Source organism: Dermacentor silvarum, chromosome 3, assembly GCF_013339745.2.
Source record: "Dermacentor silvarum isolate Dsil-2018 chromosome 3, BIME_Dsil_1.4, whole genome shotgun sequence".
In the NCBI taxonomy this organism is placed as follows: domain Eukaryota; kingdom Metazoa; phylum Arthropoda; class Arachnida; order Ixodida; family Ixodidae; genus Dermacentor; species Dermacentor silvarum.
In genome coordinates this window covers 107,030,248-107,053,348 of record NC_051156.1, presented here as the reverse complement: position 1 = coordinate 107,053,348, position 23,101 = coordinate 107,030,248, and the positions used below count along the sequence as shown (strand labels likewise).

The 23,101-nt window shown below is 50.6% G+C and overlaps 1 protein-coding gene across 1 annotated transcript in view; it reads left to right on the top strand.

Annotated features, from left to right (window-relative positions):
• LOC119445664 (serine/threonine-protein kinase unc-51-like) overlaps window positions 1–23,101 on the top strand; it is a 142,870-nt gene that overhangs the window by 26,497 nt on the left and 93,272 nt on the right. The window contains exon 2 of the mRNA XM_037709939.2: window positions 7,121–7,213. Within this exon, the coding sequence (XP_037565867.1) occupies window positions 7,121–7,213 (93 nt within the window). The remainder of the gene's footprint in view (window positions 1–7,120; window positions 7,214–23,101) is intronic.

Sequence of the window (23,101 nt, the reverse complement as noted above, 5' to 3'; positions counted from 1 at the left end):
AAGGGCCCTTGGAAATTGAAGATAAATCTATAATGTTCCTTGAATTCCTTTAAATATAGGGTTGAGGGTGATTTTTGAACATTCAAATTAACAAGCCCGTCATCCCGTCTATGCCATCAACATTGCCTATCGGGGAAACAGTACGGGATATTTTCTTGAGAGGGTCGCGAAACAATTGCCACGTGACGTGTCCACAGCCACCAACGACAGGCTTGTCGAAATCGCCGTTGCCATCGTGGAGCTAGACAAAGCCAGACCGAGCGACGAAGCCGTGCCAACATTGGCTGGTTGGTTCACGCGGCCGCCAGCATGGCTCCATTTTCGAGCCCTGTATATAGAAATGCCTGTCCGAAATTAAGTTTCAGTCATTTGGCTTTATAGTGACGAATACCTTCATTTGGCTGAAGTCGGACGCTACAAACCATCGTGTCAGAAAGCGACTGACATCATTACAATGGGAAAGTCAACTTAAAGAAGCAACCTGAAGGAGATTGAAGCATGCATGTGTCCAATTCCGCAGCTGCTTAGCTGCAAGAAATTGCACCTAAGAAGAAGGTGATTTCACTATTTTTCAGTGTATGCGTACGGTTGAGGTTCGTTTCCCCCCTCCTGGAATTATGGCCTGCGGCGTGCACCCTTGAAATCCTGTAATGTCCTTGAATTTGGAGTGAGATATGATGTACGAACCCTGTATCCGTCACCCTTGGAGACTCGCTTCTGTAGCTGGTGTCCACATCGCACATCCCGCTGACCTATCTCTCAATGCAACGGCAAACAATCTCGAAGACCATGTTTTTGCATACTGCAGGCGCTGGAAGCAGAGGCGGTTGCATATGCGCCGAAAATGACGTCATGGCCGCCATATCTAGAGGCTCGCAACAGGGCTGCGCTGCGATTCTTTGTGCCTTCCACTGGCATTGGCCACAAGCGTTAATAAACGTATACTTGGCGCTATATTGCAGTTCAGTTAACGTCATCGGCAGTACGCCTTGGCGCTGTAGTGCAATCCGGGGCCTTCGCCGCAAACGCACGCGTGGAAGGTGCGCATGCATCGCTGGGACACGCGGGGGCTCGAAGGACTCTTCCTTTCTTTGCGTCCCAAGGCGACGCATTAGGGCGGCCGTGCATGTGAGCGCGTGTAAAACATTCGCGTCGCGTCACGATCGCGGAAGCACAAAAGTGTCGTCTTCTGTGGCGCGCCGACCGTGCTTTCTTTCTTGTCGAGCCCGTCGTTGGGCCTTCCGGTCTCCAGGCTTCGTGCACTTCTCCCACGGGTCTCCCGCGATTGGCGCGGCACGTCGCCGAAGACGTTTCCGGTGCTCGCGTGGCGAGACGAGACGCCGCTCTTTGGAGCACCGCGCCGTAGCGCGTCCGGTGATCGTCCACGTATATATACATACATACACGCGGTGGGCAGAGAAAGGCGGCTTCGTCGGCTCTCTCCCACGTTGTTTGCCGACCTAATTATGCGACTTTGCGTCGAGTCCTTCCTTGCTCGTCGGCGCTGCGTGTGTACCTCCCGGTTGTATACGCACGGTATACTTTAATTGTATCTGACCAAATACTGCTCTGACCGCAGTAGGACGGCCAGTTATTTTTTTGTTTACTTTTGCGTTGTCGTTCGTGTGATAGGTCAGTAGTGGTGGATACAGACGAGAGCATATATATGAATCTGCGCAAGGAGCGCTATATGAGAAGCCAAAGCCTGTGTAACGTGGCTGCCGCGAAAATGATTTCTTCTGTGCATTTTTTTTTTTTTTTTGTATAAGTGTTATTTGTCGATTGGGGGGGGGGGGGGGGTTGCATAAGCCCCCAAATTGAACTCCCCTTTTCGGGTAGAGGACACTCCTAAGTGCTCGCTGCGAAGCCACGAAAAAATTTGTCATCTTTCTTTTTACGACCTTATCACCACTGCCGTGGTAGGGTGATGTTCCGTGAGGGCAAGCGTGCTCTTAATATTCTGCAACACGTTCAACGATAAGCTTGTAGAGTTCATTCGTGTCGAGGAGATGGGCGACCTTGTGGATATATATCGTCTGTTCAGTGCTCGTTTTACGTAAGCGTTCCTTTCCTGCAATAGAAAAAAAAAAAAAACTCCGCGCTAGGCTCATTAATCGGTCAATCACAACCCCAACGTGCAAATAGTCTGTTCAGTCGGGCGCGTGCTCGGAGGAGCCCTCAAAACATGGCACGAATTTCGCTGCTTCTTCCAGCGCGCTCTATCTATCTATAGCTGTGCTTGCTGGCTTATATACGCTTTGGCCACTGCACCTTGTCGGCTCTGCGTTGTAATGGAATTGAGGAAGGGCGGGCGTTGCGAAGCCTGTGCTCGCTCCGCTGCATGTTCCGAGGCAGTCGAATGCCCGCATCGACGTTCGCACTGCAGTTGCACGCGCGCGCTCTGCATATACAGTGCGCTACAAAAGGGGCGCGCGCGTCAACAACGCTGTCCATTGTTTCTGGCGCACTGCCTCAAGAAAAAGCGCGTGCATGCAGGTGCGCGTATGTGCGCCGTCGTTTTCCGAACGGTCTACATGCGACATCTCGGGTGTTTACGCCGTGCAGCGTCTGTATCGGCAGGGACATTCCGCCTGCGGGATGTAATCGCTTCTGTTTCTGGCGCAGGGCCACCCCCCCCCCCCCTTTTTTTTTCTCTGTATTTATTTTTTTACATAACCGCTGATATATAGTGTGCGTTTGTGTGAGTTCGTTTGTCGATCGAATGTATGTAGACGTCCGTCTGATCACAGATATACGGCCGCGTGTGCTGTTTATCATCTGCTGTTTTGTTGTGCGTTTCGTGTGCCAGGTCTGCACAGGAAAGCGAACCGCTTGCCAGCATTATCCGCTGCGGCTGCCGCGGTTTGTATATTGACCCTTTTCGCGGAGCAATTTGTTTTAGAGAAACGAGATGGCGCTCACGGCGGTGCGCCATATCTCTCCTCAGCGACAGCGCACGAATACGAAACCATTACCGCTTCTATCTTGCTTCTGTGCGATCAGCTGTCGGAAAGGCAACTGAGTTTTCGCTAACACACTGTGCTCCAATCATGCTAGATTGAATCATGTGGATTGAAGACGTGTGCAGTAGTTGGCTGCAAAAATAGTGGCTGGCATGTTAAGGAATAGAATGAATCTGTGTGGCCAAGTTCGCGGACCACTGCTGCAACTGTCCGAACGTGTTACCGGCACTTCGTGATGTAAGGCTTTCCTTGAGGATACAGAAATTTGCTCATCCGCCAGCCTTGTATCGCTAACCTTCAAAGAAAGGGCTTCATCCCCAGAACGTCGGCAAGAGTGAGTACCACTAGTTAAACAATGACAAAGGGAGTAGCGCCGCTTCCTGTCATAGTAAGTTTCGCGCACGTTATATATACATATCTGTCCCAAATGGCAGGAAAACTTACGCCCACTCTATCGCGGACGTATCAAGAATAACTGAATGGGCGCATTCTTGAATATATGCGCACTGTATATGCACAATAAATGACGGACTACACCTATGGCGCACGAATGGTCGAAACTGAATGTTTCGTGACGGTCCACAAGAGTAAGCGAGTTACTAGCTGTAATATATATTTGCTACAAAGTATTAGAATGTACAAAACAGCTACGTTTCAAGCATTGTGCGCAGCAAGAACAAATCTATGGGAACTGAACCCACCCGCGAGCGATTAGGCAGAAAATAATCAGATAGTGGCCGCACCGATCGAGGAACTTCGCTGAGTCAGAAACTGACAAGCCACTGCTTCAAAATATTTGCTGAATAAAGAACAAAGAGCAAAACACACTAATCCTGACTGAATGCATAATCGGAAAGCTTGGATAGCTTGGAATACATATTTAGCCCCGCTTTTAGAACAAGCACCATATACGCTGCTTGCGCCGTTTGGACCTACAGCTTAATCAGCTCCGAAGGCGCTTTTGCATGTTCTCTGAAGCTGTGATCAAAGCTTCGTGTCGTCCACCTAGTCACCGTCTACGATATCTCCGAAAACGGAGGTTTTCCAAACCGCGCCGGCGTCGTACACTTCCATTGTAAACAAGGAGGCAACGGAGGCAGTCGAGGCAAGCAATGGAAGCGTCACCACGTGATCAAACATGGCAGCGCCCACGGGATCGCCGCGAAAAGGGTCAATACCTGAACGCGCGCTCCCCTCGCCGCTTAGTTTACGGAAGTCGGGGGACGTATTGTTTCCCCCCGCTCCGTGTTGACGTGCGAGTGCTCCAGGTGAGGGAGAGGAGGAGATTCGCGCGCGGGGGATCGGAGTGTGACGTATGGGTGATCAAGGAGACGTATAACTTGGCTTTCACGGTCTTCCTCGTACACTTCCTGTTTTATAACTAGGGGGCTGTTGATTGGTCTTTCCGCTTCTCCAGCTGCCTTATTTCGCCTGTCAACCCTTCAGTCCGTAAATACGCTTGTTATATGCTAAAGAAAAACGCATACGGGGACTTTATCCGTCTCCATACGCCCCTCTCCCTCCTGTTCCCCTCGGTGGTATGTGTGTGTGTGTGCGTGTGTGTGTGTGTGGGGTGGGGGGGGGGGGTGTAAGATGTACCGCAGTGTTCCATTATAACGCTTTAAGAGGAAAACGCGGGTGGTTTTCGCCGTTGATCAACTTGCCCATTTACGTTGTGCCTGAGTGTTCTGGTGTTGTGCAGTGAGAAGCTTATGTGCGCAAAACCGGTGACGCATCACTACTACAATGGTTAGCTGTAAGGCTTCCATCAAATTTCTGTCAAATTCCAGCAGGTCCCAAAAGTCCTAGCTCTATATCAACCATTATTTCCGACGTTTTTCGACGCACGCGTGTCTCCTTATAGTCGACACAACGCGTGCTCCCTGTGTACCGCCCGCTCTTCGACGAACTCTTATCCCGTGTGGAAATAATAAGCGAGCCTGTCGATCACGCCGCGCGGGTACTAATCGTCTTCCGGACGTCGTCCTCACCCTTCTCAGTAGTCGTAGTAGCAGCGTCGACCGTGACCGCAGTTTCCGCTGCCGCTCCCTGGAACGCTCCGTTACGCGAGTATGCGGTATACGTGCCCATCGAGAGAGAGAGGTTCGTGCGAGTGGCACGGAACAGCGGTGGGTGCGGAGCGCGCTGTCTCCTTCCTCCACCACCCCGTTCCATGCAGCATTGTGTTCGGCATCGCTGCGCCGCCGTCGTCATTCGGGCGCGTCGTCATGGCCGTGCCGACTTCCTCACCGTATATGTGGCGTGGATGCGGTGCCGGCGGTGACTCCCGCCTGCCATCGGGGCCGCAAATCTTGAGCGGGGGGCGCCAGAAGCGGCCGGGCGCGAACGGTGCAAAACAATGCGTGCTGGCAAACTGGTGCGTGTCGAACCGATCGGGGCCAGCAGGGCTAGCTGTCCGCTTCGCCCCCCGTCGCATTCGGCATCCTCTGCTGCCGCGCACGCATGTAACGGTGCGTGATCTCGGCTCGTGTTAAGAGGGGGGGGGGGGGGGGGGGGGGAATCCGAGTTCCGCCGCGGGATCCAGCCACCATCGCTGCCTTCAATTTTTTTTCGACGTTTCTTCCGCTGGTTGTTCGCTTACAGCCCCGCGTTCCCACCTTCTCGTTCGTGTCTGGTTCAGCGTGGCAGCAAATTAGAGAAGCATCGCGGGTGGCAATCGAAGCGCGTCTTTTGTGTGTCTTTCTCCCTGTTTTTAGCTTGTCGGACGCGTTTCGCGTGACCGGATCACTGAGGCATTGGTCAAGGCTTAGGCGTGGAACGAAGAGAGGCGGACCTAACGAGGCTCTAAGGGGGAAGCCAACCGACCGACCTGGATTTCGTTTTCCTCTTTTGCAGTGGCGAGAGCTTCAAGTCCAGAGCGCGGAGCAGGCTTGCGAAGGAGCCTATCTGTTTGTGAGAGTGCGCGTTGAAGCTGTGTGCACGTACGCTATACGTGCGTGAGTCATTGCCCGGACGCGGCCCTATCGTGTGCCGTCCGCATAGTCACGCTGGAGCGACGCGTTTTATAGGTGACAAGTATATGGCGACCCATGTTTTCATGTCGCCCAGCAAAGGACATAGCTATACGGGTACTGTGGTAGCCATAGTTACCGCTACGATCGAACCTTGTCATAATTAAAAGTAAACACCACGCATATGGACAAAGTGTAGTTCTTGAGAGTAGAAGCCTTTGATTGAATTGAAGCCCCCGTAGGTTTGAGGACAACGATGTTTGAAGGGACTCCTACGGGCGCCCAGCTGAGCTCATAAAGCTTAATAAGACGGAAAACTGACTAAGTTCGTAGAAATCAATGTTTTAAAACTGAGTAAGTTGGTAGCAATCAATGCTTAAAAAATGGCGCGAAAAATTAAGACAGCGATACAAGAACGAACTTAATGACACAATTGTGTCGTCTTGTTGTTCAGTTTGATCGTTCCTGTGTCAGTTTCTCAATTTTATGCGCTCTTTTTCTACGATGAATGTATGAGTTAGTTATCACACTCGCGTAAATTAGAACTTTATCCCCCCTGTTTTGTTTCCGATTGGCTTCTGCTTGGTCGTTCAGGGTGACGTGCGGCCTGCCTATACCGTATACATACGTAATTTTGAATCCCACATTCTGTGGCTATAGCTCACGATCGCTTCGCACATTCAAAACATTACCGTGCATACGTGTTTAATATGCATCGGAAACTTTGCCCAAGGTCCCCTGCGCGATTCGCAATCGTTGGAAATCGATTGAATTCGTATATATCACACGATAGGCGTCATCTCTTTGATTGTGTGCTGCATTGTGCGATGGTTGGCAGAAGTGCGGCATCCTGTCATATCCCTATCGCCGTTAGTGTTGTTCGCGAGCAAACGGATCGTCTCCCCAAAACGCGGTAGCCATGTAACGTGGCTGCCGACTGAAAAGCGCGCCATCTGCATGGAAGTGACCTTTTTCCTCCGCGAATGCCCAAGACGGTCGTCGCGCGCTCTGCCATCAATTTCGCCCGATATGCGTTTCGGGGTACGAAAATAGCCCGCCCATAAACATCTCTGCGGCCGCACTCGAGAGCCATTAATTTGCCTGTTTGTCCGTTGCGCGCTGACCGTTCACTCTTCCCTCCTCCTAACTCGATCTCTCTCTCTCTCTCTCCTTTTGGCTGCGCAGAAACCGGAGCTGCCGGTGGCCATCAAGAGCATCACCAAGAAGAACCTGGCAAAGTCTCAGAATCTCCTCGGCAAGGAAATCAAAATTCTCAAGGCAAGTGCTGCTGCTCTTACATATATGCTCTTTACCGATAGGCGAACGACGCTCTCTGTGCGCTGCGACAATACTTTTTTTAATACTTTTTTTTTGTCGCCTTGGCTCCCCGACGGCGTCGTGCTTAGTGTTACCACTGGCACGGGCTGGAGTACTTTGGTTTACTTTTTTTTTTTTTTAACCCCGCCATATTAAATGTCGTACGTGCTGGCTCGTTTCGCTTAATGCATACACCCTGTGTTCTAGCGTTCTTTCTTTTCTTTTTTTTCCTTAGCTTTCGTTCTTTTATTTATTCATAAATTTATTTCTGTTTCGCTCTCGCTCTCTTTCCTGGCGTTCGACTATACTTTTGTTGTTGCCCTTGCGCTGGGAATTTTCTAGAAGCGCGCGCGTTTTCGCGATGTTTTGATTTCTGCCCCTGATCTCGCCAACCTCCACCCCCGATGCGATGTAGCATTTGTTCGCTCGAACCAGTACAGTTAAACGCCACGGGAATCTTTCTCTTGCATTGGTTATGCGAACCGCAAATGCGTTGGTGCAGTAATCGGGGGTGAAACGTTTGTCCAGACCTCTGTTGAGATCTCTAGCACACCGTGCTTTACAAGTCACCGTGACCCGTTTATAGTGCAGAATGTCAGAGCAATTATCTCCGTCGCTTACGTTCGCCAGTAGACCTTTAAACCCTAGAGAAGAAAAAAATAGTTACAAGCTTTAGAGTGCCGTTAATCATTTAATATATAATTGCTTTTCCCAGCAGGATACTGTGTCTTGACGTGACGACACCATATGTGGGAGCAGGACGTTTCGACAGAACAAAGAAAGAAAAAGGTTCTTACAACGCAGATTTATCAAAACTAAACATTGCAATTTCCCCAATAACTAACTTGTTTTCGTCGAAGTTTGTCGTTCTGAGTATCCGTCCCTCTTTCTTTCTTTAAATTTAGTCGTTAGTCGCCAACTCTCCCAAATCAATCTGCGTCATGGCCTCCCCGGATGTAACCTGCGAAACTGGTGGCGGGGTCTGTCTCCGGAAAGGAACAGTTTAAAAAGAGTCTTTCGGAAGAGCTTGATTAAAGATGTCCGACTGAAATTGATTAACAGCGGTCTTTTGGAACGGTTTTCCATTTTTTTTTCTGTTGCATTTTTTCCCCTGCAGCATAGAGTTTCTCACTATAACGCCTAGAGGGTAAACTGGCGCCACCGTCTATGCGAGTTTCTTAAAGGGCTGCCGGGCCCTCATGGGAATGACGGGATATGTGTCTGCGAGACTTGTGTTGGCTGGTATTGTACAAGGTTTCGTCTAAAACGTGGATATGACTACACAAATAAGGCGTTCTTAAAATAAAGTCTACATAAAAGGCTTTCATTCACCCATATTACATCTCTCAATAAAGTTTACTCACCTACAATGCAGCATCAAGCGAAGAAAAGTAAGAACAAACGACAAGCTGTTCCAAAGCGAGCGAGAATCTTGTCGTCTGCCCTCCAACTTTAGCGGCAAGCTGATACTCTTTACGTTTCATATAATTGTGCACCCAATAGTAAGTCCTCAAACTTAAACAAAACATGTTTTTGTGTAATAATAAAGCTAAAGCAGTTTTTTACGTCCTGTTTTAGCAGGAAATGAATGATTGTGACATACGGAACCGTGCTAGCCAGGCGCGTCTTCAAGGCGTTCTGGCTCTCCAAGAACGATGCCAATCCCAATCCACAATATACCGGTATTCCCTTGCATACCACAGCGCAGCAGCGCCACATTTCCCTCTAGGTTTTATAGTGTGAAACTCTAGGCCCTGCAGGCTTGAATCGCCATATTTGCAATGTAGATCCGGCCACAACTGAAAATTAAGACCCCGTCCGAACGACGTGCACATGCGCAGTGCGAATCCAGCTGAATGAGGACGCCACTTAGCGCTTTCATTATGAAATATTCCACTATAAACCATTCACGCAGTCATAGGCTGCATGCGATGTCCCCCCCCCCCCCCCCCCCCTTCCGCCTGTCTTGGGAACTCTGTCGAAGAGCGTCTAGCGTACGTTACACTGAGCGAAACGCTGGTAGATGCGTGACCATACAGCCAGAAACGCGACCGCAATTCTTTTCCAGCCAAACGCGGCGGCAGAATTAAGCTGGCCGGCAGCCAACTGCGGGCACTGAGATTGCGGGCGAAAACGCGCGCCGAGGCAGTTGGTCAGCGACAGCTGGGGCCGTATTTTGCACCGATCAATTTCATTTTCCCATTCCTCCCGCCTTTCGTCATTGATTCTATCGTCACCGTTATCTCTAGGATCGGCCACTCGTTGTGACTGATTATGATAAGAAAATAAAAATGGTAAATGACATAGATCGTTACGAAAAGCATTCTGCTGTACCGGCCGTGCTGTCGCGCGACGTGTGCATGTCCCGAGCCGTGTGCACACCGGGCGGGGCACACGGGCGAAAAAAGAAGAGTGGCGCTATAACTGAGCGCCGTCTCGTTATCTGGGGCTGCGAATGAGCGCGCTATAATTATGCACGGCCGCTATGGAGAGCTCCTTATGTAACGACGACATTGTGTCTGTGCAGCGCGCGTTGGCTGCCTTTCTCTTTCTCTCTCCTCCGCGTCGTGCGCGTTGCTCCGTTTGATTGTCTCCGCTTCTCGGAATGTGTTTCACGCTCGCTTGGTCCCGCGCCAGGCTTTGCGGGCCGTTGAAGCCGCTGTTGGGTGCAGCGTTTCACGATCCTTCCTGTCCGAGAGCGTGGCTATTCTGTAAATGTACATGCTGCAAAGTGCGTGCCAACTGCGTAGAAAAGGAAGAAAAGAAAAATGGGCGAAATATTGGGCCTCAACTTGCAGCTTAGCACAGCTGTGACGACTGCTAAACCGTCTCAACCGCGAGCACACTTATAGGCGTACAATTAGCAAAGTGAGAACATTGTAATCCCGCTTACGCGAGGTGACCGAGGAGGCAAGACGCATAGAGACGGGGTATTCCGTCTACGGATTGCGTGCACCGTTCTACTTCACAGCAGAGGGAAGAATAGTTGAGGTCCGTAACCCCCCTAATTCTGAAGCGCTCCTTCGGCAAAGGCGCTTTTACTCGCGAGTGCCTTGCTCCACGCTGACGAGAAATATAAACCTAGGCTGTTTCAGGGGTTCACTTATTTTGAAGTTACCGCACCAGAACACCGTGACGTCGTCGGTTTTGATCGCGTCCACCCTGATGTAGTTACATTTTCTCATCGTTAAGGTGGAACTACACTGCATTCTCGATGAGCCAAAAACTTGTTGTGGCCACTGCTAGCCGCCAGCTGGGGACGTATTCTGGGACGATGCACTTTCGGCGATACTATATATCGCCATAAGAACCATCTTGAAATGCAGCGCAATGGGACGGCACAACAAAGAGGAAGACGAACACAGGCGCTAACTGCCGTCCCATTGCGCTGCATTTCAAGATGGTTCTTATGTCAAAATACCAACTAGCCCAACATTCAACTCTTTTAAACTATATATCGCCTTGGCCATCAGGCGCACGCTGATTGGCTGGTTGAGCACTAAAGTCACGCGAAGGCGATAGTATCGCCGAAAGTGATCGTCCGACAATACGTTCCCTGCTGTTCGATTTTCCGATGGTGAACAGTTCGCCCGGGAGACCTAGCGCGCGTCCCGTAGACGGGTTCAGCTGAACTGCAGCCAATGTCAGATTTTAAGGCGGCTCCGAGGGCGAGTTGTTGGAATCCTTGTGGTACCAAGCAGCTGGGTTGCCCAGGTCAACGCCCAGTCCAGTCGTGGCACTCGACGCAGCGTTGACCGCGCTGTAGTCGGCGCTCTACTTCTTTGTGTGGACCCTGCAACACGCACAAGATGGGAAGGGAGTTCGGAACCCGCTAGCAAGTGATTACCGTGGCTCTCGCGACAGCGTTCACTCGTGCGTGGTAGCTTATATTTACTGCGATGACACGTATCACTCCCTTTCTCTCTTTCTCCCTGCCACTTCTCCATGGCACCCGACGCGGTGGCAGCGCGGCTATGGCCTCCAGCTTCTGAGACGTGGCTTCGGCTCCCGGCCGCATTTTTAAGGGGGCGGAAGGCAAAAACACTAAATGAAGGTTCACGTTGAAGGTCCCTCCTCCACTACGGCTTTATGTCAAAGCCCCGTTGTTGATACGCGACGTTAAACCCCACACTATATTGGTTCTCCGTCGTATCTCGCACTACCATATATGCCCCTATTGACGTGTCCTCTGAAGTGCTCGCCCCCACAGAGACAGCAACAAGCGTTATGCGTCCTTTTCTTTCTAAACACCGTCTGCTATATCTGACAAGGAACTGTCTAATTACATATTTAGAGCGGTCGTTCCGGAGCGCTACGACTGCGCTTCAAGCTCGCGAAAAGCAGCGGCATTCAAAACCGTCTAGTTCTGTCGTAAAAGCGATAGTCGGACTTCATTTATACTCAGTCGAGCCGGCTCAGTTTCCGTAGGGTAACTTAGTTGCTGGCTTACACGACTTTTTTGTAGTTCCCTCTGAGGGTGTTGAACACAGAGGGAAGATACCGCAATGCGTGCTGCCCGCAACTTTCAAAACAACGCCCGCACGACGCGCGCGGCTGGCTGACGCTTCTTTTCCTGCACGCACGGTTGGAGCCGAGTGTGCCGCGGCGCGGATAGCTGGTCGCCAGCCGTCCTCGCTCTTCGGCGCTTCTCCGTACGGCAACAGCAGCGGCGGCCGTTTTTGGTGCAGCCTTTGAGCGTTCACGAGCACGCGCGCATGCATCGTCGACGGCGCTTATGCGGCGGCGGCTGTGTCGTTACGCGACCGCGGAAGGACGACTCGCGCGGCGAAGGACAGGCCCGCGCACGTTTGCTGCCGCCCGTTTTATTTATTTTCCCGCGAGGGGTTTACTTCCTTTTCTGTTTTATTTTTTCCCTTTCTTTCTCCTACCTTCGTACTTTGGTTGCTGATTTCCCCTCATCGCGCCGCTTTCAGCTGTTCGCGCGCTCAAGAGGTCGCGGTGACACCTTGTTGCTATGTTAAGTGACTTCCTGCCTTTCACAACGGGAACCGTTAGGAGAGGGGCACTTATTATTCGCTCGTCCTTTTGTTTCAAGCGTCCCTCCTGGGTTGCTCTCTCTCTCTCTCTCTCTCTCTCTTCGCCGAGCCTTCGAACAACGCTGAAAACAAATGAAAAGAAAGAAAGAAAGCGAACCGACTGAAAAAAGCGCCTGCCTTCCCGCGATCGCCTGCGACACGCGGTGGGCACGTGTGTGCATTTTTGTGTTACCGATGGGCAGACACCGTCGTTGCGTGCGAGAATCGGAAGTCCTTTGTGCCCTTTGCGCGTACCTTTGACATTTAGGCGCGGCGCTCGGCCCCCTGTAACCTGCTGGTCGAAGCTCTTCCTTCCTTTTTTTCTTTCTTTTCATTCGGTCTCCGCAGTTTTTCGCTGACCATCGGGCACTCCTCGGTGCTTTAAATGGTGCACGTGTGGTTGATTGTTTCGTGGCTTCCTCTTTGAAGAAGTAGTCTTCCTCTGTCGGGAATTTCGTTTTACGGCTTAAGGTGGATACACACGCGACGGCAAAATCCCGCCTGCTCCGCGGACAAACAGTGACGTCAGCACTTGAATCCGGCGCAGCCGAGTTAGGTCGCATTCGCACAGCCGGACCGCCGTTTGCGGAATCCGCGTGCTTACTCTCGACTCCAACGTTTATTAGCAGCTGCGCGTTTGCATACTCGGCGTGCCCTATATGCCTTAGTGCTATGAATCCCTCAACAAGAACCAAAAGAGTGACGGTTGCCTCGTCACTTAGCGTTTTATTGTGCCCCTCACTCATGTTGAAGTCACGCAGGCTGCGCGGTCTGAGTAAATAGAAATGCGCGCTCAACCACGACTCGCCTTTCCCGCTGCATCACAACAAAATACGCGCGGTCACTGCTGCACAACGAAATCACACGTGGCTCCAAGCCGATAACACGCCATCGTAGCCACGCCAATGCGTCCGATGTTGACAGATTTGACGCTGACTACGCTAAATTGAGGACAGACGACCGCCAAACGGACGGATGGAAATACCGGCGAGCATTTTCAATCCGGACCGCGAGCGGAGGAGCCCGGACTAGGCGAGGGCGGCACGTTTTGATGACGCGCGCGTCACGTGATACGCCATCCGCTGCGAAAATTCCTCCTCCGTCCGGTCGTGTGAATCCACCTTTAGAGAAGCTGGCAGGCTGAAACTTCCTGGTCAATGTGGATATTACGGAGCAATCAGTACTGAATTGGAGAATTCCTGTAAATAAACAGATAAGACAACTGTGCGAGTGCTGCAGATAAGTACTGTTTGGTCAGGCGTGCGCGATATTCGCGCATTATGCGAATACATAAATAGCCATAAATCATCGAGGTTTATTACTCACCTTACGAGAGGGAGGGAGGCGCATGTGTTTGTATTGCAGAGATGAAAGGAATCCGGCCGCCTAGCATAATGCAATTGTGCAGACGTGCGCATTCGATATTTAAACTACGGGCTGTTTCGATTGTCCCGGTGGCAATAATACGCCAAGCCCAGATGGCTACGCACATGGGTCGTTCCAAAAACATTCGTGATATAGTGTACTATTCGGCGCCATGTTGGTGACGACATGGTGTTATGTTACGTATTCTGATTATTATTACTATTCTTGCTTACCATTACGGCGGCAGTTGCGCGAATGCGAACGGTGTATGTTATGAGAAAGGCGCGCAAAGCGAAACTCTGAGATAAAGTACGGCGCTCAGTTTGCCGCAGGTGCTGGGAAACCTTGGCTGTTAGAAACACACATACACAACCCCCCCCCCCCCCCCCCCCGCCCTCTTACAGAACGCTTGTTTCGCTGTTTGTGTAATGTAATGCCGCTGTCTGGTCGTTTTAGCGAGGTAACAACAGTAAAATAACGCTTTAGCGCAGTGATGCCGCTCTACCGTTGCCTCGATCAGCTGCTTTTACCAGGCATATGCGCGGCGGCGATTACTTGGCACGCTTGCAGTCGGCACTTGGTAGGGGCGATAGCGATATGCTAAACCGTTTTAACAAATCTAGAAACGTCGTGTCATCCTTGTTATACAGCGAAACTCCACTTTATGCGCGAAATGCCGGAAAGTCTCTCTATACAATTCGTGATGTATCGCATGTTGTTCTCCTGTCGAGAGTTGTTACCAATTACTGTATAGTGAATTTTACGGATTGTTCATGCGGCATCCGTTCTACATGCAGTTGCCCTACCATGAAAGCGGTGAAGCGGCTTATGTGCAGCGGTGCATGTTATACCATCTATGCACGGCCAGGCGTTCCCATCTTCATCTATCTTTAACGCAGCGCATGATGCACGCCGTCCTCCGCGTTGTTATGAGCCGAGCTATACAGAACCCCGTCTGTGAAGGGCAGAGCGCGGGCATACAGCCAGAGCCTTTGTTCGGGTTCGACGTTCGCCCGGAGCTGTACGGCTTATATTATAAGGGGGGCGCCGTAGTCGAGGGCATTGACTTAATTTCGACCGGCTGATGTTCCCCCAAGGTGCGGTTAAATCGAAGTGAGCGGGCGCGTTTGCTTTCCGCCTCCATCGAGATGCGGCCGTCCCTAGCAGCGGGAATGAAATCCGCAATTTCGTGCTCGGCGGCAGAGCGCCGTAGCCATGCACGCACCGAGCCCCCACGGTGGTCGGCTCATGAGAAAGCCAGGCCTGTATTTTATTATACTTAGTTCGGTGTTTGCGCGAACGCGTGATCTATCGGAGCAGAAGAGATAACAAAGGGAGAAAGAAAGAAAAAAAGAAAACCTTCTGACTGCTTATAGCCTGTAGAAATAAACAGGGCAATACATTTCTCCCGCCTGAATCTCATGCCTGGGTGCGAATGGTGACCAGAGCAGGCTTGCCATTTCCCGGATTCAAACGAATCGAAGAGGCAGTAAAGCACAAGTTAAAGAACAGACGCTATACGAAGGTTCTCTTTTCCCTATTAGAGGAAGGCCGTCTGTTGGGAGCCAAGGGTCAGGGCGGACAGAAGGATCATCTTGTTGATGTCATCTTCTATTCCTTCGTGTAGATCTCCAGATCACCTTGCGTTTGTAATTTCTTAAGTGTTCGTCAAAGCCCACTTCTCCGCAATATCCGACTTAATGTGGAGAAAGCCGCGTCACTTTTTTTTTTTTTTTTTTTCGAGCGATAGCTTGTCGTTTCGGGCGCTTTGTTCGTGTAACCTAGAACGTTGTGGTCGCAACCGTAAGCATCGCGGCAAGTAAATGAACCTGATAAGAAATGCTCATGGGCAGAAGTTGACCGCAGGCCGCGTACACGTGCTCGCCCAGATCTAACGTCACTCGGTGTAGCGCGCGGCGCAGATTAGCTACACTATAGCACGCACGAAGGTTGGCAGGTGGCTGGCACGGTAACGGTAGCGCTGAGTCGTAGGACTTTTGCTAAGGCCGTCTGATTGCAGCGTACGCTAGCTGGGTGTAACAGTGTGACATGTGTGTATACTGGTGTAAGTGCTGAGAAGGGGGGGGGGGGGGGGGGGGGGGTTATCGCGCATAGCCGATGCCTGTAACAAAACTCGAGCGCCGGTCCTGAACAGATTTACGACGCAGTTGCGGCGTGGATGCTTTGCGGTGTCGCGAAGAGCAATGCGATGCGGACTCGCGCTTTTTCGGCGCGGAAGTCTGTCCAGCCTGCAGCGCCGACGCTGGAATAGGTGATGTCATAGTAAATACGGTATGTCGTGGTTGCGAATGAAGTTGCTGCCATTAAAATTGTCACCTGCTGGCCATGGCGTCATTAACGTGTTTCCGACTCCAGCAATACCTTCCGGCGCTTGCAGTACAAAAAAAAAAAAAAAAAAGCATGGCCCTCGAGATTCGCTTCCGTTACTCTAAGGAAGCTGTCGTTGGGGGTGCCATTTGGGCACCGCCAACCGAGGGAGAAGCGGGGACGATGCTCTAACGGCATGCATGATCTCGGAGACCACGTACATTTCTAGATCAAACAATTTGTTGAATTCGAAAGAAAGTAAGAAGCTTTTATGAAATGACAACGGTGCAGTTGTCCAAATGTACGTAAAAGACCGCAGGCTGTATTCAGAACTTTTCAGATGGCAGTCTATCCATGCTGGCGCCACCCACGAAATGCCAGAAATACCCGTACCGAAGCGCATTGTATCTTGTGGTAGAGGGGCGTCAGTGACCGGCGCTCAGGCCGAAAATATGCGTGGCGTATACTTAATGAGACTGCGCGCTGCGTTTGTGCAAGCTCTTACACATGCAGACAAGAATCGAACGGTGCTGCTTGTGTAGGTTGTTTCCGAACACTCTCTTGAGCACTTGTACGTTCTACTGCCTAATTGCCAACTTCTTAATTTTTTTGTCCAGTGCGGTCAGGTTCCTCGATGGCTTCATTTAGGGCATGCGGCAGACGAAGCAGTATTTTATCGCGTTATCAGTTGCCGTTCGCGTTTCCCGGTTCGTCCAATCCTCTTTTGTACGATAAAAAGCGTCAAGGCACAACGCTGGACTGCCATTGTGAAGCATTGAGTGACAAAGGCGCGCTCCGATAACGATTAAAGCGAAGCCTACGTGGCGGTAGCCGCGTTCAAGGCTGACCACGCGTTATGCACGTGCTTGGACAGATTTACCATAATATCCCGAGTCATCGCCCGCCTCCTGTCGTAATCGTCGTCAGCCTTTTTTATGTCCGCCGAAGGCCACTCAAAACACGGATTTACTGTTCCACCTGATCTCGCGCTACTTATTTTGAAAGATCGTCGCCGATTAGGATCAATCGTTTTGAGTCATAATTTTTTAATATATCCACGGTTATCTTCTTTCAAAGTCTCTTGTGCGGCTAGAGTAGTAGCTAGAGTTAGTCGATGCGGAGGTCGTCTGTGGATTTCTATACTATATAACGTATATGGTTTGTAATAGGTTGTAATGCGAATTCATGGCGCCGTAACGACAGCGATCGGTCCATTTGAGGAGCTAGAAATCCTTTTGCGGAAGTGTAGCAACGAGCACGCAATGTGTGTGTAGGTTGTAAAACATGCACTGTTGCTGCTTGTCCCCCTTATCTAATCTTGCTTATCTCTTTCGCTGACACTACAGCTTCTCTGCACGTTTCGCGCAGGAAGTAGCTTTGTGAGTAAGGCAACAACAGAGGGGCGACGTATGGCGGGCGTGGGCTCGGCTGCAACCGCCGATTAGCGTCGGTGTCGTCGTTGTGGTCGTCTCATATGCGTGCGCAACGTGCCATGATGCTGTCAAAGAAAGTCGCACGTGAAACTCTGGCGTCTGGATGCTCGCTAGACAAAAAAAAAAAAAAAAAAAGAGTCGCCTTCCAGCACCGTCTTCCACTTCCCTACGCTACAGCGCACAACAGCGAAACTAGGGGACAAGGTCTCCCCGGCGCCTTCCTCTATCGAAAAGGATGACGAAACGAGAAAGCGAGGCTTCCTCTTCAAGTGAAGCTGAGGCGAATGATGAAAGCGCGGATGAAGCGCTTTCGAGTCGCTGGCAGAAGACGGCGCTCTGTTGCCGGCTGATGCAAGGGTTCGAGAAGGGAGCATCATATCAGCCCCGTAGTGTGAGCGCGGTGGTTACACGAAACCGGGGCATCCCTCCGCGCGATCGGCCGCGTTTGAGAAGGCGAGGCAGATAGGCAGCACCAGCCGCGGTGGGCTGCTAATGTTAGCCGCAACTCGACCTTGTACGTACCTCCGTTGATACGCGGCGGGAAGGACCACTGCCACCGCGGTCCGTCCCGCTACTTCTTGCCCTTTCTCGGGCGCCGTTTCTATTGTCTACATACGGAGACCGAGTCATTGCCGCTCATCGTGGGTTTTCAAAAATGTTTTCTTTCTCGCCAATATGGTTATCATTAGAAGAGATGATAAGTTCAATTTTCTTTTTCTTTTTTTTTTTTTTTTTTTGTAATCTTGCGCCGAAATCCCAGCGGCGATACGGCATTGTGACATCACACATCTCAAATTACGTTTTTGTAATTGTCCCGCTTTGCCTTGGTACAAAAAGTTCTTGAAACTTGCCATATACATTCAGTTTGTTGCTCCCTTAAGATAGTGTATATATAGACCATCTCTCACGATTAAAAAAAAAAGAAATAAAGATAAGAAATAACTAGGCCGTAACAGACTCCGTCAAAGTCGATGACGTCACGGCGAGCTAGGGGGAAGACCGGCGGAACATCCAAGTGGCCGGCCGCCCTTCGCGTCTTTTCTAGCTTAGCAAGACTCTTCTCGCGGTAAGAGTGGTTCCTTTTGAAATAGTAGAAAAACAATTTACTAACACAGCTCAAATAATGTCGATCTTGAGTGCCCCGTAAAGCTCCCTGGAGGGTATCTGCGAGTTCCGTGGACAGGTTAGCAGTGCCAACTTCGCAAGGAGGAGTCACAGAGACGACAGGTGTGGACTGCGAGCGTTGTTTCCCTCCGGCGCCTGTGAAGGCAGTATAAACTTGGCTTCGTATATATAGCCCTTCCCTGCTGTTGCAAATCATTCCCTCTTTCTTGTTATATGGGTTGGCGTGCGCATTATGTTGCCGTTTCTCCTTGGTAGAGGCCTCATCACGCTCGGGAAGAAAATAAAAAAAAAATGTAGAAATTTAATCTCCGCTTGTAGTGGGAGTCTCTGTGCGCTAGAGGTCTGTGGGGATCGCTCGTTCTCGTCGCGGAAGACATTGCGCGTTTCGCTCACGTCGCGACCTTCGCCTTAGATCTCGCGCTGCTGCTGGCCAGCAAGCTGCGCGTGCACGCGTAGTGAGCGTGGCTCGCTGGTTGCGCCCCCGCATTATATAATCGCATGTCGGATCTTATCTCCTGCCGCGCACGCAGGTCTGCGCATAGGATTTGCCGCCGAGGCGGTGTGTAGTGCTGGTGTTGCTGCGGTAAGCGGCGCGCAACGACGTAGCGGGAGTCGCGGCGTAGTATAGGGGTCTGCAGGGGTCGAGATAGCGTCGGCTGGGCGGTGCGCGCATTCGCGGTCAAGATCGATGTCGCCGACACCGTTCTCTCCCTCTTCTCCCTCGCTATAGCTTTTAAATCCTCTAAATCCCGGTAATACTTGGATATATGTGCTCGCCTGTTTGGCTACGGGCTGAACGGGATTACACTCGTTTAAGATACGTTCCATCATTTCCCTGGCTTGCATACATAAGTGGCGAATATCTTCTAGACTGTCTGTAGACAATGTAGAATATATACGCCACTTCTATACGTTTGCTTGTAGCATACAGTTCTCAAACGCACAGGCTAAGATGCTCCCTCTAAAAATATATACACTTTTTTCTTTTTCGGCCGGCCTCTAATGTTCGTTTATCTTAGTCCGTTCCGCGGTAATTCCTTTAGGAATGCTCCTTTTTTTTTTTTTTTTCAAGGAAACTGGGGTCCACTTAAACATAATTTGTGAGCCATAGGTGGCACTGGTTCACAGTCGGACAGTGCCTTTAAACGCGGACTACATTGCATGTATGTATATATGGTTGTGCTGTGATGGACAGCTAGACCGTCTCCGCATGAGTCACACCTTTAGATGGCTAGCGTGACGTATTGTTTCCGCTATTTCTGTTCCGGCTTCGAGGGTATGTAAGCATGACTTGGGACAACTCGTATCACACTTTTGCGTGTAACTCCCTCTGCAACACACGGCTGCGAACATTGTTCGTTCGACCTCCATATCGCGTTATCGGTCTGAACTGTCACCGTGTGTTTACATTTTCATGGCCTGTTTGCCCGCGGCTGCAGCTGCGTTTTTTTTTTTTTTCTCTTCTTCTTTTCTTTCTTTTCGGCATTCCCGGAGGTTAAAGGAAGTGCCTGTCGAGCAGTTCTCTCTCTTGCGTTGGAGCAAAGGCAGGAAATGGCCCTGAAATATATTTTTTTTGTCATATCCGTTCGCGTTAAGTATTCTAGGCCGTGTTCCTGCGAAAGCCGTGCCCCTTGTGGCAATCAGCGGCAAGCCTGTATATGTTAGTGACTCGCGTAGTGCGTTCGTCGCAACTTATCTACTTGGTATACATAGAAAGGAACGCCTTCAGATTAATTTCTTTTTCTCACCTAAAGTTCTTCGAGCTCGCGTCACACGCTGCGACCTATTCCTTGGGAACGCTTCTCGGTAACTGCAACCGGTCCAGATTCCCCTGAAGCATACTGAAGGTGTGGCTGAATCTCCTCCGCTTATAGCTTGCCGCGCGAAAACCCTCGAAGGATAGCGTCATTCGTGCACCTCATACAGTGCGAGAAAAATGCAAAGCTTTAAACGAGTGAGGAAAATTAGTATGCAAGACATTTATCTAACTAGGCATGACTGTGCAATAGGATACGCCGACAGCACTTCTCTGCTATTGTTTCAGGCTTAGACGTGTCTCTTGACCACTAAACGTTAACGCTCCGAAGTGCCATTTGCCCGACTAGCGGCGGCGCTAATGCTCCTAAATTTGGAGGCAATTAGTCCGGCATTTGCAAAGTACACCACTGTTCCCGTCTCGAGAACTGCAGTATTTACCAGCTGCTGGAAAGGACCTATAACGGGAAAGTGCGACATACGTATACGGGTGGATGTTTTTTTCCTCGTGCGCGGTATGCGTTCATCGACCTTCGGTGTTACCGCAGCCATGGGCCAACACCCGGCTCGGCTGCGGGAGGTGCATGGTTCGATCCCCACCGCCGGACAACCACCGGTTTATAAGGCGGGTATAGAAGCAGCCCCCGGCCAGGCGTCCGGCTTTCCAGGGAGATGTTCGTTAGACAGCTATCCGTTTATCGTTCAGTGTTCGCGGCACTTTTAAGGTGTCGCCGGTTGTTTTTTTTTTTTCCCTGGTTGTGTTTCTTGCTGATTGGTTGCTGACCGGTGTATATAGGAAAGTCAGAAGCACAACTTCGCGGTTATCTTAGGTTTAATATGTTCCCAACAGTTTCGGTCGGTGGACCGACCTTTTTCAAGGGAAAAAGGTCGGTACTGTTGGGAACATATTAACCTAAGATAACCGCGAAGTTGTGCTTCTGACTTTCCTAAATACGCTTGGCCCATTGAAAAATCCAGTTACTACTATATATATATATATATATATATATATATATATATATATATATATTATATAGTAGTACTGGATTTTTCAATAGCGTATTTAAGAAAATCAGAAGCACAACCGCGGTTATCTTAGGCAGTTTCGGTCGGTGGACCGCTTTTTCAAGGGAGCTCGCCATATATATATATATATATATATATATATATATATATATATATACCGCGGTCGCCGCAGCTATAGATCACCAGTTGGTAGTCGGCGCTGCGTCCTTCAACTGTTGTCCCGTCATTGCGCTGTCCCTTCGCCATGGGTGTACTGGTTTCATGACGCCACTGGGCTCGTTCTCTCATCCTGGCCATTATGAGTTACACGATGTGGGACCCAGTGTTTGCGTTAATGCTCACGCTCGTGCGTCGTGTAGAATGGCCTGTCTGCGGATAATTGCGCACCAGCGTTTCTGTCGACATAAGGTGAGCACACCGCATAGGCGTCCGCCTTGTGGCCAGGAAGACTTGTACGGTTATCTCTCGTTAATGTGGGGCTTCCAGCCCTCGTTTGAAAGCATCCTCATAGCTTTTTTTTTTTTTTTTTTTTTTTTTTTCTGTCTCCTCCCCATTCTCGTCGCAAGCAGCTTCCGCGGCCGGCAGGCGAATTAAGCTCGCCGAACTCAACACGAGCGAGCGCGTCCCTGTTCTCGTACGTTATTTCTCCTTCGTAGGGCTGCAGTTGGTTCATGTTGTGCAATGAAGATGTATGAGCGTGAATTTCAGTACGATGACCGAGGTGTAGCAACGGTATCGACTGTGAGCGGTAGTGAACTGCTTTGTCATTGAAAAGCATATGCACCGCTCTGTTCGAAAGCGAGCGTTCTTCCGTCTCTATACTCGTTTCTCTGTCTCGTCCGAGAATATGCGCTCGTCGATCGCCATTGTCCTGCTCGTATGTTCTTTCTTTTTGCACACCTTTGAGACAACTTATCGAAACTACACATTGAGCCTCGAGAGCGCGAGCCTGTTTTAAACGCGAGTTACAAGTGCGTCGCGCTGCTTCTTGTCTTCCTGACAACAATAAGGGACGCGGAAGCGCTGTTTGGCGAGCTTTGCTTAGGCTGAAACAATGAATGCCTCTTGTGTGTGTCCCTCGCCATTTTCGGTCTTTCCGTTAGGTACATGCGCGCGTGCTGTCTGCCTCCACGGCGTCCAGCCGGCAGTGCAAGCACCGTCGGCGTACCCGTATATAGAATAGCCGAGTGAATCTCCCGGGCTCTTCCGCGTGCGTCAGCGCGCGGGGTGTAGACAACGATCGCGCGCTGCTTTCTTGGCACCACCGCCCGCCCGGAGTTTGGTGGGAAAAGGATTCCGAGAAATTCGCCGGTCGCCCGCTTCGGAGACCTTCCGCGATGGCGCTGCCGTCGGTTCATGTCGCTGACGAAGAGAGGGAGGTAGAGGTTAGAAAAAAAAAAAAAAAAAAGAAAGGGAGGAGAGAATAACAAGCGCGTGCCAGCCGTCTTTCTTTTTTTATTTAGTGGATGAAAATTAGTGCGAGTGAGCTTCCGTGGAGAGCAGGCATTTAGAGCGGAGAAGGGGGGGGGGGGGGGTGCATTTGAGGAGCAGGAAGTGAAGGATGAGGTAGGATATAGTAAAAACATAAAAGTCCAACAATATAAGGAAGCGATGGCGCGGCGAACTCTATAATGATGCGGCCTGTCTTTAGCAGCTGCAGTTTTTGTGGATGCCTCGGTTCGAATTCGATCTCCGCTGCTGTGGTGTTCTGATGATCGCGCTCGCGGACGTTTGTGTGGTGTGATTGAAAGCGCCTCCGGGGCTGACCTTTTTCTCCGCAG